Below are 17,487 nucleotides of genomic sequence, written 5' to 3'. Positions count from 1 at the left end.
TGCCCAAAAACACCATTTCCTTCAAATTTATTTCCAAGCATCCAAATAGGCCCCAAGTGTCCAGGAAAATATTTTGCCTTTGCATTTCTAAGTGTTTGGGAAGCAATCCTACAAAGGGAAAATTCCCTCCAAAATATTACAACAGGGGCAAACCTTTTTCCCCCCATATTTGACTTTCCAAAGGCCATACTCCCTTGTTGGGTTGACAAGGGAACAAGTGCAAACACCTAGTCAACATAAACTGAATGCTTCCCCAATTTACCCACAATCCAAAAAAGATGTCCAGCAAGACGCATTAGCTGAGACTCCCGAGGGCTTGTTTGGGTGCCACTTAAAAATGAGTTCATCTCATTTTAATTAATCATAATTATGTATTAGAGATGATGATTGTGATAATCAAGTTCATTTTAATTCTTACCAAAAGGAAGCAACCTCTAATAAAAATGAGATGAACCCAATTTTTGGGCGTCCACCGAAAATAGAAAACAGGTTGCATAGAGGGCTGTTCTACTTCAGTGTGTGCGCGCGTGTGTATCATACATCAAATCATAGAAGCCTAGCCTGAATATTTGACTTAATCTTGCAGTTACTGGAATTCCGTCAATTCCAGATGAAGATTTAAGGTTACGAGTGGGCCTTGGGTCTTCTGACCCATCAACGGAGGAGGCTACACACATGAATGAATGCAAATATTGCATGGTTTTCACCCTTTTCTTCCAGCCGTCCAAACTGCAGTATTGAGTTCACAGAAAAGCAAACAAAGACTAGTCTCTTCCAAACAAAATGGGAAGCACAAGCTTAAGATTCAATCAAAATAAAATTAAAAAAATTCAATGACGGCGTCATGGGAGATGCCAACCTTTGAACACCTAACAGCACCTTGTATTCTCCCAAAGCGACAACCAATTCATTGCCAATCAAAAACAGGCTTCGTCTCCAATGCAATTTCTGACCTTCAAAAACCAATTTAGAATCAATATTTTCTTCTGCACAGGTCACTCTTGTAAAAAATAGAACAAACTGTATACCAAATGAAAAGAAAACTCTGACAGAACACTTGATAATCTATCTGGAATACATCCTAAGCAAAGTAAGGTGAGGAGTGTTGAAGTAAGAATGGATGCCATGTCAGTTGTACCTATTGCAGAAACATCACTGAATCTTTCTTAGAAAGTAATAGGAGAGAATAATGGGTACTTAAACAATAATTCTCACACTGAAAGAAGCCAGGCCAGCAGTAATAGTATATTTCAGGGAACTTTTTGGCGTATGCTGGGTGTTTGGCACTCATACCAGCTGACTTCAGTTCTCCTAAGGGGTGTACACGAACCGAGTTAGCTCGGTTAGCTTGCTCAACTCGACTTGAAAAAGCTTGATTCGACTCGGTTCAAAGCTGTGTTCGGGCCGATTTTTTGCGCTCGAAAAAAATTTCAAACTGAGTTTGAGCTTGCCCAAGCTCGACTCGACTCGGATCGAACTAGTTCGGTGACTCGGTTACTCTGTTATTGATGTTGCTCACCAAGTGTTCGATGAAATGGCTCAACGAAGTGTCGGCTAGTAGCAAGGGAGGCATGTATATGAAACAAATACTATTTTTCCTTAATTTTGATGTTGCCTGTAAGGTGTTTGATGAAATACTTGTAAACAGCTACTGCTGTTTTACATGCACTGAGAAATTGAAAGTGCACTGCACGTGTTTGTGAAAATGCCGCAGAAGCACAATTTTGGCTCGAACTAGCCCGAGCTGCTGATCGAACCAAGCCAAGCTGGCCAGTCAGGCTCGAGGACCGAGCTGAGCCGAGTTCGAGCTGGGGTCAGCTAGTGGCCAAGCTGAGGCCATCTCGACTCAGTTCGACTCAGTGTACAACCCTAGTTCTCCTTGATATCAAACCGTAATGTCATGCATTCAACAAGAAAGAAGTATGCTAGAACTCCCCACAATACATGCACTGTGAAATTGTACAACTGATCATGCAATGAGGTGCACGATAGAGACGCAAAGAGTTAAATTTAAAAAATGAGTAGAAATACTGAGGGGGTGTTTGTGTGCTAGAATTGTTCCCCCACCCCCATAAAGCAAACGAGATCCTTGCCTGCCGAAAGTCTTTTATCTGACGAGCATTTTTTACCCTACCAGCAAACAGGCACCTCAGTGACCTAAAGGTTATCTACCATCTGTCAGGTGGGTCCTACCACTGGGATTTCCTGATCTGACAATCATGCTACTCAAATCTTTAGTGCTCCACAACTTGTGTTGTATCTGGACAGTGGGCTATTCTTTTCAGGGAAAAAACAGTAAATGTCAGCATTGTGAACTTTTAGTTTAGTGAAATAATTTTTTTGCTATTCTTTTCAGGGAAAAAACAGTAAATGTTAGCATTGTGAACTTTTAGTTTAGTGAAATTTTATTTTATTTTTTTAAAGAGTTTTGTTGTGCACTTTTAGTTTCAAGGGGAAAAAAAAGTTTGTCGAAAGAAACAAAACTTCTATTCAAGGTCTTTTTACTATCACCATAAGAGAGGTATTTACGGACGCCTTGATGAGCTTTATACTATCACCGTAAGAGAGGTAACTTCTACTCGAAAATGTTAAGTCTTTCCTCAAATCTTTAAATCATAGGATCTCATAAGTCATAACAACATGGAAGTCCCAATCCAAGGAAAGAGGATACTAGTAAAAGATCACACAAAGATCTGCTTCTCTTGTCTTGTTCTAGGGAGGGAAGGAATGAATAGATTTTTTTTTCCTTCCTATTTTACCCCATCGAAGAAAGAACAAAATCAATAAATGAAATAGTGAATTTATCGGAATATTAGATCTTTAAAAAAAAAAATACCAGGACCAATCTTTATCACAATTTTCTATCTCCCAAGAAGATTAGATCATCACTCCTTGGGTTGTCTCCAATGTGAAAAAGACAAATAGGTTGAAGGGAGCTTTTCAACCCTACACCCTAATTACATGTCAAACCTTCTGTTAGACAACTGCAATTGCCTTCTAAACAGGTATAGCTCCTGCTTTATGCTCCCCATCCCTAGGCCTCCATCCCTCACATTCATTTTCTCATTTCTTTGCTACAGATGCAGGAATCTTGAACAAATACTACACAGCTGGATTTAGGGATGCACTAATGAGTTTTACATGATTCCTGACAAGGTATTCAATAATGGTAATGGACAGCTGCTCAACTGGTAACTGTAAAATAAAGATAAAAATAATAAATTCAGGAAAAAGAAATTCTAACAAAATATTGAAAATTTTGCAAAAAATGAGAGAATTCCAAATATTCTTTTCTAAATTTGAAAATGTTTATGATGGTGTATTGAGCCATTTTTTTATAAGAATGTTATCTTGGGGTACCTAACGATTTTATTAACCTAAGAAGCTTAGACTAACTTCAAATTCCTATATTTAATTTTCTAAATATCTAATATCAAAATTTCTTGTTATCAATGATACTGGTCGATCGATATCGACAGATATCATTGATACATTCCAGGAACCACAGGGGAACTTCCAACATTTCCTCATGTTTCTCCAATATTTCCCTTAGTCAGTGATACTTTTCCAGGTATCAACGATAATATAGGCGATATCAATACATGTTTCCACATCCCCAGCCAGTGAGACATGTAATGATATTGATATTACAAACACTGGCCCATTTTTTAACTAGGGTCGATATGGCCCGGTATCACATATCATATTGAGCTGATATGGACACAATATGCATTTATAGGCAGGTACCATACAAATATTTCAATTCTTGTGTCAAATCTTGTACTAGATAATTGCACAGGCCTTTTACATAGTTATTGCTCTCGCATTGAATCCCACTTCAGACTCATGCTCCTGCTTATTGGTTGTTTATTCTTGCTGATATTCGAAACATGCTTCCCGACTCCCTCACCCACATCTATTGCAGCTCTGCTTCATGCTTCGTGAAACTATATGCTAGACTACCTCCACGACTACTATTGGGAAGGCCCAAATAGACTAAAAGTAGCCTTCTAAATCCAACGCTCCAATTTTCATTCCAAACCTTCAGCTGAAATCACTTCCATTTTTATGCCCCCAAACAACTCTTATCCAGTCTCCATTAATTACAACTCTAGTCCTAGGCTGCTTTAGATGACTTCATTATTAACTACATCCTTCCTCATCTTCCCACATCACTCTAACATCCTCATCTCTGCAACATCCAATGTCTGCCCATCTTGCATTGTAATCACCCAACTCTCAACCCCTTACGGCATAGTTGGTGAGATAATTATCCTGATTTCCCATAAGTTTCATAGGCACATGGCAATGGAACAACTATAAAGGCAAGTCTCCAACCCCATCCACCCAACTCCAATTCTTTTCTGCATTAATCTCCCATCCTTTCTAAAGGATTGAGAGAATGTAACAAAATGGAACACCTTGAGGGCTCTATCGATTCAACTAAAGCCTCACCCATTCAAACCTTCAATTTAGTATTTACCACCTATCTAGTCCAATTCATAGACACCATGTAATCCTCAAACAACAAACACCTCATTATCCTCAAACTGCATAAACAAGGGAGACATCATCCTGTATAACAATCCTTTATTCATCTACAACAAGTACAAGATGGCAAGGTAGACTTTGGCTGAAACCACTGCTGCTAAAAGATGTTATCAAAATTCTTGATGTATCACAAATATTAATAGGGGTTGAATCGCATCGAATTGCATATCATAAGATTTTTTTATGATTTTCTTAAAATTTTGAAAAAAAATTACAAAATATAGATAAATCGGAAAAAAATATCATCAATCATCCATTTCCCATCAATATGCTCCAAGTAATATAACCATTTCATGATAGTGTTAGAGGATCCTCATCTTCCATTTATTTTTTGTTCTTTAAGAAATTCATCTTAAAAAACATACAAGAATCCTTTAATCTTCAATATTTATGTTCTTTTTACCTTTCTTGAGCACAGAATCACGTTGGAAAAGTGGCATTTGATTCTATAGATTGGCAAAAAAATATATTTTGATTTCTAACCATCATTACCACATTATGTATAGGTCAACATGATCCAAGGTATTCCATATCAGTAACGGTGGCCGTAACAGTCACCACCATTACCAATACAGGAGCATAACGATCGTTACGACCCCCGTAATGGTTGAAAATTTTCTTTTGCCTGAAAAATTCTGAAAAAAATATCTAGAAAATCAAGAATAATGTAAATATTTCAAATATGTATTATTATTATTTATTTTTTTGAACATGTTCATGGTAGTGTAACGGTCCACTCTTTGGTGAGAGTGTTGTATCGGGCTGTCTAGTGAATTTTTTAATATGATTGTCTCTAATGTTTACACATCACAATCAAGCATTAGAACTAAAAATCAGAAAAAGGCATAAATACTCTTTTTTCAATTTTTTGAAAAAGGCCCTCAAAGATTCTATTCGCTCAAATCACTTCAATCCACAATTTTAATCTTAAAAGCTATAGTAAGAGTGGTCAAAATCTATTGTAAAAGGATATAGGAGAGTTTTTGGAATGAGATGAGTGAAAAAGATGAGAAAAATGAATTTAAATAGAAAAAAAAAAAAAAAAAAAAGTGATCATTTTTCAACCGTTATGAGAGTAACAGTCGTTATGCCCTGTAACAGCCATTACGGCCACCTGAACAGCTAATACGGTCTCAAAAAACTAAGTGTCCCTTTTCACCCCCGTATCGCGTGACGGTCCTGGCCGTTACCTATATATATCAGCCTTTACGGGCGTATCGTAATGGATACGGAACACCTTGATACAAGGTGTTCTCAACTAGGAAGGACATTTGGTAACCTTTTTTAGTGAAGAACTCAACGAGGCATGACAAAAGTATTATACATACGACGTGGAGTATGCTATTGTACAAGCTTTGAAACATTGGCTTCATTACCTCATTCATCAAGAGTTTGTGCTCTATTCTAATCATGAGGCGATACGTTATTTGAATTCTCATAAGAAATTGAGTGCAAGGAATGCTAAGTGGAATGCCTATATTCAAGCATTCACACCCTACCTAAAACAAGTGATACGTTGAGTGCAAGGAATGCTAAGTGAAGTGCCTATATTCAAGCGTTCACACCCAACCTAAAACAAGTGATACATTGAGTGCAAAGAATGCTAAGTGGAGTGCTTATATTCAAGCGTTCCCACTTCCCACCTAACCTAAAACATCGCGTTAGCATAAAAACTAAGGTAGCAAACACCCTCAGCCGAAAACAACATCTATCGTTTACCTTAACAGTTTTTGTTGTTGGGTTTGAAGAACTTAAAAGAGATTGTAGCAAATGATGCTTTTGGGAAGGTATTTTCAACACTCATTGCCAGCTCAGGCACCGAGTATTCCACAATTCAGCATGCACAATGGATACTCATTATGATATGAGGTTGTGTCTTCCTAAAAGTTCCTTGTGAAAGCTTGTTATACGAGAGCTTCATTAACGTGGCCTCGGTGGTCACTTTGGTATTGATAGAATAACAACTCTAGTTGAGGATCGTTTACATTGGTTGAGTTTGAAAAAAGATGTCAGAATTATTGTTTGTAAATGTTGAGTGTGCCAATTGGGTAAAAGTAGCAAATAGAATACTGGTCTTTATACCTCACTACTTGTGCCAAATGCTCCATGGGAAGACATCAATATGGATCAATGTTCGAAATATCAGTATGGCGTTACGTATCGCATTCTTGGGATATGGATACATATCGGTTATCGCATGGGATATATCGGTTGTATCGTCTAACGTATCGTTGTTTTTGGAAACGTAGGGAAATTGGTCGAATTTTTTAATGAAACTTCAATGATTGTTAAAAAAGACATCAACACACTTATAAATCAAAACATTACAAAAAAAAATAAGTGCACATAATAGGTTTTCTTTACATGGGGTCCTAATCTATATATTGTTTAACTAAATTGATGCAAGTATATTCAAAGTCTATTCATATAATTTATATATGTATCAAGACATGTGGAAACACAAGCAATACTTTTAAAAGCAAAAGAAGAATCACTAGATCAGGTTACATACATGATTGCTTTTATGTTTGGATACAAAGATTGCAACCAATTTACAAGAAATTGGGAAATTTAGATTTTTTTTTTTTTCAATTTTTCACAACTTATCCCACCTCCTCTAAATCTTCAAATCGAAGCTCCCAATCCATGATTTTTTTATGCAAAACATGAAAAATCACGGATTTGTAACAATTTGACATCGATTTAACATGATTTACAAAAAAAAAAAAAAAAAAAGGATTGAAAAAAAAAAAATGCTCACCGGATTGAACATGTGGGATGTATCGCACTACTTGTGCGTTTCGCATCGCATTGGTGGGATACAAGATATATCGAGGGATATATCGGACGATATCGTCGATATTTAAAACACTAATATGGATTTTATCTTGGAATTGCCTAAGACTCAATGTGGCTATGACTCAATTCATGGTGTGCTTGATGGGTTCTCAAAGGTGGCTCATTTCATTCCTTGTAAGAAGACTTCAGACGCTATGCACATCACCAATGTTTTCTACAAAGAGGTGGTCCGTCCACATGGTGTTCCCAAAACAATTGTATCTAATCATGATGTTAAGTTTATGAGCTACTTCTGGCGCACCGTATGGTTTCAAGTGGAAGAAGTTCTCAAGTGCTTATCATCTGCAAACAAATGGGCAGACTGCAAGTTTTCAACCAGAGTATTGGGAATCTACATCAATGTCTAGTTGGTGATCATATCAACTCATTGGAATCATGTTACCACAAGCTGAGTTTGCTTATAACAGTTATGTGAACCGCACTATGGGACTTTTTATGAAATTACGACGGGTATGTGACCTCAACAACCTACCGATTTAGTCCCACTTCCTATTGCAACTTGATCGAGCTAGGATGCCAAAGCTTTTACACAGCATGTTAAGGATATACATGGGGAATTCGGACAAAAGATCACCTTTAGTAATGAAAATTTATAAGGGACATGCAAATATACAACAACGTTTTTCATTTCAAGAAAGAGATAAGAGTCGTGGTGTGGCTCAAGCTTGAGAGGTTTCCACCAAGCTCTTATACAAAGCTCCACTCTAAAAAGGCAGGTCCTTATCGTATTTTGAAAAACCTCGGTGGTAATGCAAACCTAATTGAGCTTCCCAGAAATGAAGATCAACCCCATTTTTAATGTGGAAGACCTTACAGTTTATCTTGGACATCATGAAAACAAGAGCGCAGAAGAATATGCTATCTAGATACCTGAGGTACCATGCTAGCTCGAAGAAATCATTGAAGATGTGTTGGATGATCAAATAATTTCTACACGCCAACATGGGTATCAAAAGTTTCATGTCAAGTGGAAAGGTTGATCGAGATCCGATAGCACATTGATTTTAGCAAGATGATTTCCAGCAAATCAACCCATAACTTTATGAGTACATTGCCATTGACTCGACGGAGCCGAGCTTTTCCAAGCCGAAGGAAATTGATGCAATCGCCCACATCCCACACATGCACGCTCCACAAGTGTGCACAAGAAAAGGCCCACTTTCCCTTTTCAGCCCACCCCTATTTTCTTTCTCCTTCAAATCTCTACATTAGGAAATATCCCTACTTTTCTTTCAAATCTCCACATTAGGAAATATCTCTACTTTCCTTCTTTTTTTTCAAAGCTCTATATTAGGAAGTTTCCTTTTTCTTTAATATCTTTATATTAAGTAGATTTTTCTTATTCAAGTGCTTTCTTATTTAGGTAGTTTCCTATTTTTAGATCTTGACTAGCTAGGAATTCTATTTTTAGATTCCATAGATTCTATTTAAGATTGTAAGAACTCATTATAAATAAAGCTTACAACCCAGTAAAGTAGCTTGTATACTAACATTTTTTTTGTTGATTGATTTCACAATAATGTACCCAATTTGATGTAAATCCCAATCCTAATATTGAACTAGGAGGATTCTCTAGAAACTGACGAGTCCTGCAACACAACTTGTCAAACACCCAAATCTGCTTTCATGATAATCATAAGCATACCTAATGTCTGTGAACATCATAATCAAATGAAAAATGATTTGGTGATAATCACAAGCGTACATAATGTCTATGACAAATGAAAAATATACACCATGTGCATGCCCTTTCCTTATGCTTATTCTAGAGCAAATGGTTAAAGGCTTGATCCTTGCCTTATGTATGTATCTTCATGACATTTTTTAATGTCATGTATCAAGTAAATCTGACATAAACAGGAATGAGAATATCATTCAAGCATTTAAGGAGAGAATATCAAAAGGGAATATGCGCTCACAGCAATGGCATGTTGATATGTCAACCAAACAAATAAAAGAACAAAGCAAGTGTGACATAAAGCAGAATTCGGTATAAATACTAAAAATTTCAACTATACAATAACTTCAGAGATATATACATACTATCTTCTGGAGGTTAATCCAGCCCCTGTGTCCCTGGCAAAGGAAGAAAACACGGCTCAATAAACTAACATTCAAATTAAGCAAAATGCAAAATGCAAACTTGAAGCATGTGATAGATAAGCTACGGACATCTTACAGTGTTAAGGACAAAGATGGACTACCTTCCTTGCTGTTTTCCTACAAAATTTGCACCAGTTCTACCATTACTTGATCCATCGTTCTGAAAACTGGCCGAGCCTGCTCTATCAAGATTTCCTCCATTACCAACCATCATATGTACAGATGTGTGTCCTGGTCTCGTTTCAGATGAAAAACCATTTAGTTCCCGAGTATCTTTTGACTTTCTTAGAAGTTTTACATGTGAGAGACCATGAACAATGTCATAACAGACACCATTTGAATGTGGACCCTGCATTGCAGAAAGCTGTAGAGCTTTGTCACGTGCATCTGAAGGATTGCCTGAAGTCGCAGTTTCAGCACATAAAATAGTCTTCTCAGACTTGGGATCGATGCTTGGAACCTTTTTCAGGCGGTGATTTTGTGCTACCGGAGTAACAGCAACAGTGGGCAACAATGACGAATAAGGAGCAGAAACTGCAGCTGCAGCAGCAACTTTGGCGACCGCTGTGGTTGCAGATATACGTTTTTGCGCTCCTTCACGAAGATGAATAAAGTCCCCTTCAATTACAAATAGCTGGAATTGCAAAGTGAAATCCTCAGACAACAGTTCACATTATCAAACATTATAAATATGACAGCACACAAAAACCTACTTCAGGGTGACGAGCCACAAAATCATCAAGCTTTCCATATTGCTTCTTGTAATCATGCCAATGAAGAGGAGCAAGCATTTTCCCAAGTCTATTAGGTAGCTGCATGCAAAAGAAATAATAAAGGAATTATGATTTGAACAAACTAGCTATGGATGTATAAAAAAAATAAATAAATAAATAAAAAGTAGAGTCCTTTATTTCCAAAGACGAGACAGTTATCAATCAGAATAGCTTTGGTATGCATAAACATTTACAGATTCCACTTACAGTCGTAGTAATTCTGATTCCACCACTGGACCCAGCTGGAATTGCACGAACGATGCAAGCCAACAATGATCTTTCATCAAGAAGAGTAGGCTGTGGAATTTTTCCAGGTGTCAATGAACTTGATGTTCTTCCAGAAGAGGGAGGCACTTCTGGCACAACAGCACCACTGGCAATGCGATCCGTAGCATCACTGGAGCTTACTTGTTGAGTTGGAGGAGGAGCAGATAATGGCATACCAGCAGCTGACCATGGTTGCTCCATTGTCAAACCCTGGTCCTGCAGTTGGTTAACCATACCCATTGTGCTCTCATCATCTCTCTGCTGAAATGAAAGATTAGCAGAATCATTTCCCGCAGGCTTATCCACCGGAATTTCCAAGTTGACCTGATATCAAAAGAGCAAATGAGATAACATGTCTCAAATTCAGGTATAGATAAAATGAGATTCTCAACCACTTGTGACAAACCTTAGGCTCACTCTTCTGTTCAGGTGGGTCCAATCTTAAGGAATCATGAAACTGCGGGGAACTTTCTCCTAAGTTCTGCTGTGGCTCTTGGGATACCAAGTACCGCTTATCATTAGATTCAAGTACCTGGGAGCAGAGTTAGGAAAAGTTATCGCACTGCCAAAAATAAGTATAAATAAGGATGATAACAGAAGTGTGAAAACTGAAAACAATAACAATCTCTTCTAACCTGTGGTTCCTCGCTGGATGGAGGGACTGCTGGGCCCGGCCTCTGCTGGGGGCTAATATGGGCCTCTAGATAATCTGAATGGACCACTTGTCCTTCTGCAGAAAGCTCATAGTCATAGTGTGCATCTGGCCTCAAAAGACTCTGCTCGTCTTCAGAAGGGTGATATGGGGTCTGATTTGGTATTTGAGAACTCTCTGATACTGCCTAGAGGAAAGAAAGAAGATATTGAACGAAAAATAAAAATAGAAAGGCTATTGTCATTGTTCAAAAAAAGAAATGAAAACCAAAAAAAAAAAAAAAAAAGGAGAAGCTAGAGACAGAGGTCTCTAGAGGAGTCTTACTGCTATTATTACCTGTTGGCTCTGCCAATGTTGTTGGGATGAAATTGCAGGGATTGTTTGAAACTGGGTCATATGAGATTGAGCAATATGCGGATTGACTTGTGGGGGTGGAACACTTTGTTGGTGCATAACAAACGGATGAAGGGCAGGAACCTGTGCAGGTGGAAGGAATGGACCCATCCCAAGGATGGAAGGTGGTACAATAGGCACTCCGGGGACATGATCGGTCTGGTAAAATAAAAAGGCAGCTTGAAATTTCTGAAGACCACGATCTGATCTTTTGTAATTGCAACTTAAAACTATCAGGTAGATACAGTAAATTTAACAGAGAATACACCGCACAACATATCACAGACCCACACACGTGTGTGCACACACAACTATAAGGTACAATACAACACAATTCCGAGGACCAAATTGCAATTTAAAACTATCAGCTACAAGACAGTAAGTTTGTCAGAATGAACACAATTCAGAAGATCCTCTTTTGAAATTATGACTTATAACTATCAGGTATGAGATACTGTAAACTCAGCACATGCACACCCACACGCACATGCAGGCACATGAACGTGATCCAATTCCTTTTATTTATTTGTTTCTTTTTTCTTTTCTTTTTTTTTTCCGAGAGAGAGAGAGCACAAATATATATATATATATATATATATAAAAACAAAAACAAAAGAAAAACAACTACAGCAATGCAGAGCCGCCAAGATGGCGACCCAGCTAGATCCCATGAAAATCAAGATTACATCCCTTACGAACGAGCTTCAATTCTATCATCTTCAAAGACCGAAACTATAACAAGTTAAATAAGAAGAATAGAGCAAACAAAAGTATGCACCAAATCTATGGCTAACCATCAAGCAGTAGTATATACACACATTCATACATATATACACAAGAGAAATAGACGTAAACTCAGCACACCCACACATGAACACGTGCTTCAATCCTATCATCTTCAAAGGCCAAAACTATAACAAATTCAATAACATGAATAGAGCAAACAAAAGAATGCACCAAATCTATGGCCGACCATCATGTAGTAATATCAGCAGCTAGTATAAACACACATGCATACATATGAATGCAGATAAGAGAAACAGAATTAGAAGCTCAACTGTGCTTTTATTAAGAGATCACCAAGGCAATAGCTATGGCGCAAAGAATACAACGCTAATAATTACAACCCAAACAAAGCCTTAAGATAACAAATGTCCACTATCGGCTATCCAGATACCCATTCCACCACTTCCCTCTTGACCTTCCATAGATACCCATTCCACCACTTCCCTCCTGACCTTCCATAAAATTTTCCCCATTGATCCTCTTCTATTCTGAAAACATCATCTATTCTGCTCCCCCCATATGTTCCATAGCATAGCCATCAACACACGGCACCATATCACTCTCCCTTCCTTCCCTATGCCTCGCCCCATGCCAAGCCCACAGAAGGTCTTTGACAGAATTCGACATTGCCCACTTGATAATGAAAATCACTAAGAGATCCTCCCACACGTTGCATACAAATGAACAATGAATGAATAAATGGTCTATTGTCTCAGCATCATTCATACACATAACACATGTTGGGGAGGATCATGGACCTGCTTTGAAGGTTGCTTATAATAAGAATTCTCTTACTTCCCACCAGCCATATGAAAGCCACCACCTTGGGGGGGGGGGGGGGGCGGTGTAAGGGGTTCACATAGTGCCAAAAGAAGTGAGCATGTTCCAATCCCATCACGTCTAGCGACCACCGCATTAGTAAGTAGAAAGATCAAACCGAGAAACGTCTAGATGTGTGCCCTTTTCAAACCATTGAGTCATCTACCGAGGAAGGATGGTAATGCTGCAACCATTCTCATCCACTTCTTCATCCAATAGATCCCTATTGCAAGGACACCACACCCCAACCTCTCTGACCTAGGAATAACAACGAGCTACTATTACGTTCTTATCCAAAGCTGACCAAATGAGCCTACGAAACTATCTACAGTGGCCTATCGCCACAACATACATCCCCCCTCCCCCCCCCCCCAAAAAAAAAAAAAACTGTGGCACGAAAGAGGGCACCAAGGTGTTCTTTATTGATGGGCAAGTAGAAGTAGTGCCCCTAAAAAGTGACAGTGAGGAAGAAGAATACGAGCCAATGGAGAGCCCTGGTGATGAGAAAGAGGGAGCGCAAGAGACTGTGACACTTGCAGTTGTTCGTTGCGCCTTGGCACAAGCAAAGGATATAGACGATTGACGTCGCAACACGATCTTCTATACCTACGCAAAATGTGGTGATAAGAGTTGCAATATGATCGTGGATAGTGGTAGTTGTGTCAATATGGCCTCAACTGGCACTGTGAGCCATTTCGGCTTGAAAGTTAAAGCTCATCCACAACCCTATAGAGTATCTTGGGTTGATAAGACTTCCATTTCTTGCACTGTTGTCTTGTTCCTATTCAGTTTGGATCATATAAAGACACTCTGGTGTGATGTTGTTCCCATGGATGTTAGTCATATCATTTTGGGTGGGCCCTAGCTCTATGGCAAGGATGTCACCATATTTGGTCATTCGAATGTGTATACATTCTGGTTTGAGGGCAAGAAAGTCAAGCTAAATCCTCTCCCACCCAAGAACACGACTGGAAAGAAATCCACCACAAAGTGGTGTGAACGGCTCGAAAGAATTGAAGGAATCAAAGTTCAAGTCTAAGCCTCTCCATATTCTAAATGCCAAAGACTTTAAGCGAGAGACTGAGTCAGACTCGATGGTGTACGCCCTTGTGGCTGGGGAGAGTGGACTAGAGGCTAGTAGAGAGTTATCCACTAAGGTCATTCCGGTAGTGGATGAGTTTCGTGATGATCTACCAGATGAGCTTCCCCCTATGAGGGATATACAGCACGCCATTGATTTAGTCCCTTGGGCGACTCTACCAAACCTCCCTCATTACAGAAAGAACCCAAAGGAGCATACAGAGTTGAAGAGGTAGGTTGATGAGCTCGTAGAAAAGGGTTTTATTCGAGAGAACATGAACCCGTGTGCCCCACCCGCCCTTCTTACACCTAAGAAGGACGACACATGGAGGAAGTGTGTTGATAGTAGGGTCATCAACAAAATCACAATCAAGTATCGGTTTCTCATACCGCGTCTTGATGACATATTGGATATGATGGCCAATGCTACTATCTTCTCAAAAATTGACCTCAAAAGTGATTATCACCAAATCCGTATACGCCTCGGCGACGAGTGGAAGACGGCCTTCAAGACGAATGATGGGTTATACGAGTGGCTAGTCATGCCTTTTAGGATGACTAATGCCCCGAGCACCTTCATGCATGTGATGACCCAGGTGTTGAGGCCCTTCAATAGGAAGTTTCTGGTCATCTACTTTAATGATATCCTGATTTATAGCATGACCAAGGAACAACACCTCAACCATTAGAGGCAGGTTTATGGGATCCTTAGAGCCGAAAAATTGTACGCCAACCTAAAAAAGTGTGCGTTTATGTCTAGCAGTGTTATCTTCTTAGGTTTTGTTATGTCATCTGAGGGTGTGTTGGCGGATCACGAGAAGGTCAAAACCACTATCGATTGGCCTGAACCGCGCAATATTCACGAGGTGCGCAACTTTCACGGCTTGGCCACCTTCTATAGGTGGTTCATTCGAGGCTTTAGTTCCATTATGGCTCCCGTCAAGGATTGCATAAAAAAAGGAGAGTTTCAATGGACGAAGGCAACCTTAAAGGCCTTCAAGGAGATAAAGGCCAAGATGACCAAGACTCCAGTCACGCGACTTCCGAATTTTTCGAAAGTTTTTGAGGTCGCATGCGACGCGTCAGGAGTTGACATAGGAGTACTTAGTCAAGAAGGGCACTCTATCGCCTTTTTCAGTGAGAAATTGAATGAAGCAAAGCAAAAATACTCCACCTATGACAAAGAATTCTATGCAGTAATGCAGTCGTTGCATCACTGGCGTCATTATCTATTGCCGCAAGAATTCGTCTTGTTCTCAGATCACGAGGCTTTGAAATATCTGAACTCTCAAAAGAAATTAAACCCTAGGCACGCGAAGTGGGTCCAGTTCCTTCAAAAGTACACTTTTGTACTTAAGCACAAGGCCGGTGTAGAGAATAAGCCTGCCGACGCGTTGAGTCGTCGAGTCGCGTTACTCAATTCCATGGGTGTCGAAGTCACGGGGCTCGAGCGTGTCAGAGAGGATTATTCTGAGTGCCCAGATTTTAGAGTTGTGTACGCATCGTCGTTAGAAAGTCCGTCAAGAGCTAGCAGTGAGTATTTAATATTGGACGGATATTTGTTTAGGAGTGACCGTTTGTGCATACCTCGCACCTCCCTTCGCGATTTTCTTGTCTGGGAGTTACATTCAGGAGGGGTCGCGGGTCATTTTGGTCGAGAAAGACCATTGCCTTAGTGGAGGATAGATTCTATTGGCCACACCTCAAGCAAGACGTGGCCAAAATTATAGGGCAATGTCGTACTTGTCAACTTGCAAAGCATAAAAAGCTTAATACAGGGCTCTACACACCTTTGCCAGTTCCATTTGCCCCTTGGCAGGACATCAGTATGGACTTCGTGCTTGGGCTTCCCAAGACTATTCGAAAACACGATTCCGTATTTGTTGTTGTGGACCATTATTCTAAAATGACCCACTTTATCCCTTGTTCGAAGACCTCTAATGCATCCCATGTTACCAAATTGTTCTTTAGTGAGGTCGTTAAGCTTCATGGGTTACCCAAAACTATAGTGTCTGACCGTGACGTGTGGTTCATGAGTTATTTTTGGAAGATACAATATCATATGATGAGTACTAGGCTCCAATTTTCTTTTGCCTACCACCCTCAGACCGATGGTCAAATTGAGGTGGTCAATATGAGCCTACGAAATTTGCCCAGGTGTCTAGTGGAGCACACCAAGATGTGGGACACTGCATTACCTATTGCCAAATTTGCATATTATAGTTTTGTCAACAGATCCACTAGTTTAAGTCCTTTTTAAGTCGTTACTGGTTATAAACCTAAAAAGCCTATTGATCTTGTCCCCATGTCCCTATCCCATAGGCCATCAGAGTCTGCAGTCCTTTGTACATCATATTCATTCCTTGCATCAAGAAATCAGGCGAAGGATCAATGCTAGTAATGAACAATACAAATTTTCTAGAGACCAACATAGATAATTCAAGGAATTCAATGTAGGGGACTTTGTGATGGCCCGCATTGGGCCAGAGCGGTATCCTCAAGGAACCGTTCGGAAATTACATGCGCGTAGCGTGACCATTCTAAATTATAAAATGAAACGGTCCCAATGCGTATGTGGTAGATCTTCCACCTTTCATGGGAATTAGTTCCACATTCAATGTGGAGGATCTAGTTGCATTTCAGGAGACCACTGACATATTGTCTAGCCTTTCACCTAACCATCCCAGTTCCTCAAGCATTTCCCTTGACCCATGGCCTCTTCCCGACCCATCTTCCCAACATCACCTCCTATACCTACCCTTCCCACATCCAGAGAGGAGATAGAGGATATTCTAGACCATCAGATTGTATCAACGCTGGACAGCGGTTTTCAAAAGTTCCTTGTTAAGTGGAAGTCACGACCAGCTTCAGACAATACATGGCTCACCGAGGATGAGCTTCAGAGACTTGATCCAGACATCTTGGAGCAGTTTGGAAGCTTTGTTTTGCCAGTGGCGAAACTTTCGCAGTCGAGAAGAGTCGATGGGGACAGCATGCACATGCCCCCTCTACGCACGTATTCGAGGCAAGCCCCACTTTCGATTTGGATCGACGACGACATCTTTAGAGAACCCCATAATTAGAGGGTTGTGTTATGGAGTATTGGAGTGGACCCGATCATCACATAGATCCTACCATCGGATCTCATGATTGTGGCCCACCACTTTAGATGATTTAGGATTTTGAGTTTTGACTATTTTTATT

General features: G+C 39.6%; 1 protein-coding gene across 4 annotated transcripts in view; it reads right to left on the bottom strand.

Annotated features, from left to right (window-relative positions):
• Positions 1–548: 548 nt before the first annotated feature.
• LOC131248608 (uncharacterized) overlaps positions 549–17,487 on the bottom strand; it is a 38,628-nt gene continuing 21,689 nt past the window's right edge. For 2 of the 4 annotated variants that reach the window (XM_058248958.1, XM_058248961.1), the window contains exons 9-16: positions 11,542–11,757; positions 11,189–11,392; positions 10,960–11,085; positions 10,494–10,877; positions 10,227–10,325; positions 9,615–10,147; positions 9,454–9,486; positions 549–948 (exon numbers count right to left, since the gene is read on the bottom strand). In XM_058248958.1, coding sequence (XP_058104941.1) covers position 948; positions 9,454–9,486; positions 9,615–10,147; positions 10,227–10,325; positions 10,494–10,877; positions 10,960–11,085; positions 11,189–11,392; positions 11,542–11,757 — 1,596 coding nt within the window. In that variant the 3' untranslated portion in view covers positions 549–947. Of the gene's footprint in view, positions 949–9,453; positions 9,487–9,589; positions 10,148–10,226; positions 10,326–10,493; positions 10,878–10,959; positions 11,086–11,188; positions 11,393–11,541; positions 11,758–17,487 lie in introns of all 4 variants that reach the window. The other 2 variants (XR_009172309.1, XM_058248960.1) reach the window with 2 other exon arrangements.

The sequence above is a fragment of the Magnolia sinica genome, chromosome 6 (genome assembly GCF_029962835.1).
Source record: "Magnolia sinica isolate HGM2019 chromosome 6, MsV1, whole genome shotgun sequence".
Taxonomy (NCBI): domain Eukaryota; kingdom Viridiplantae; phylum Streptophyta; class Magnoliopsida; order Magnoliales; family Magnoliaceae; genus Magnolia; species Magnolia sinica.
This window is presented reverse-complemented; position numbering and strand designations above follow the sequence as displayed.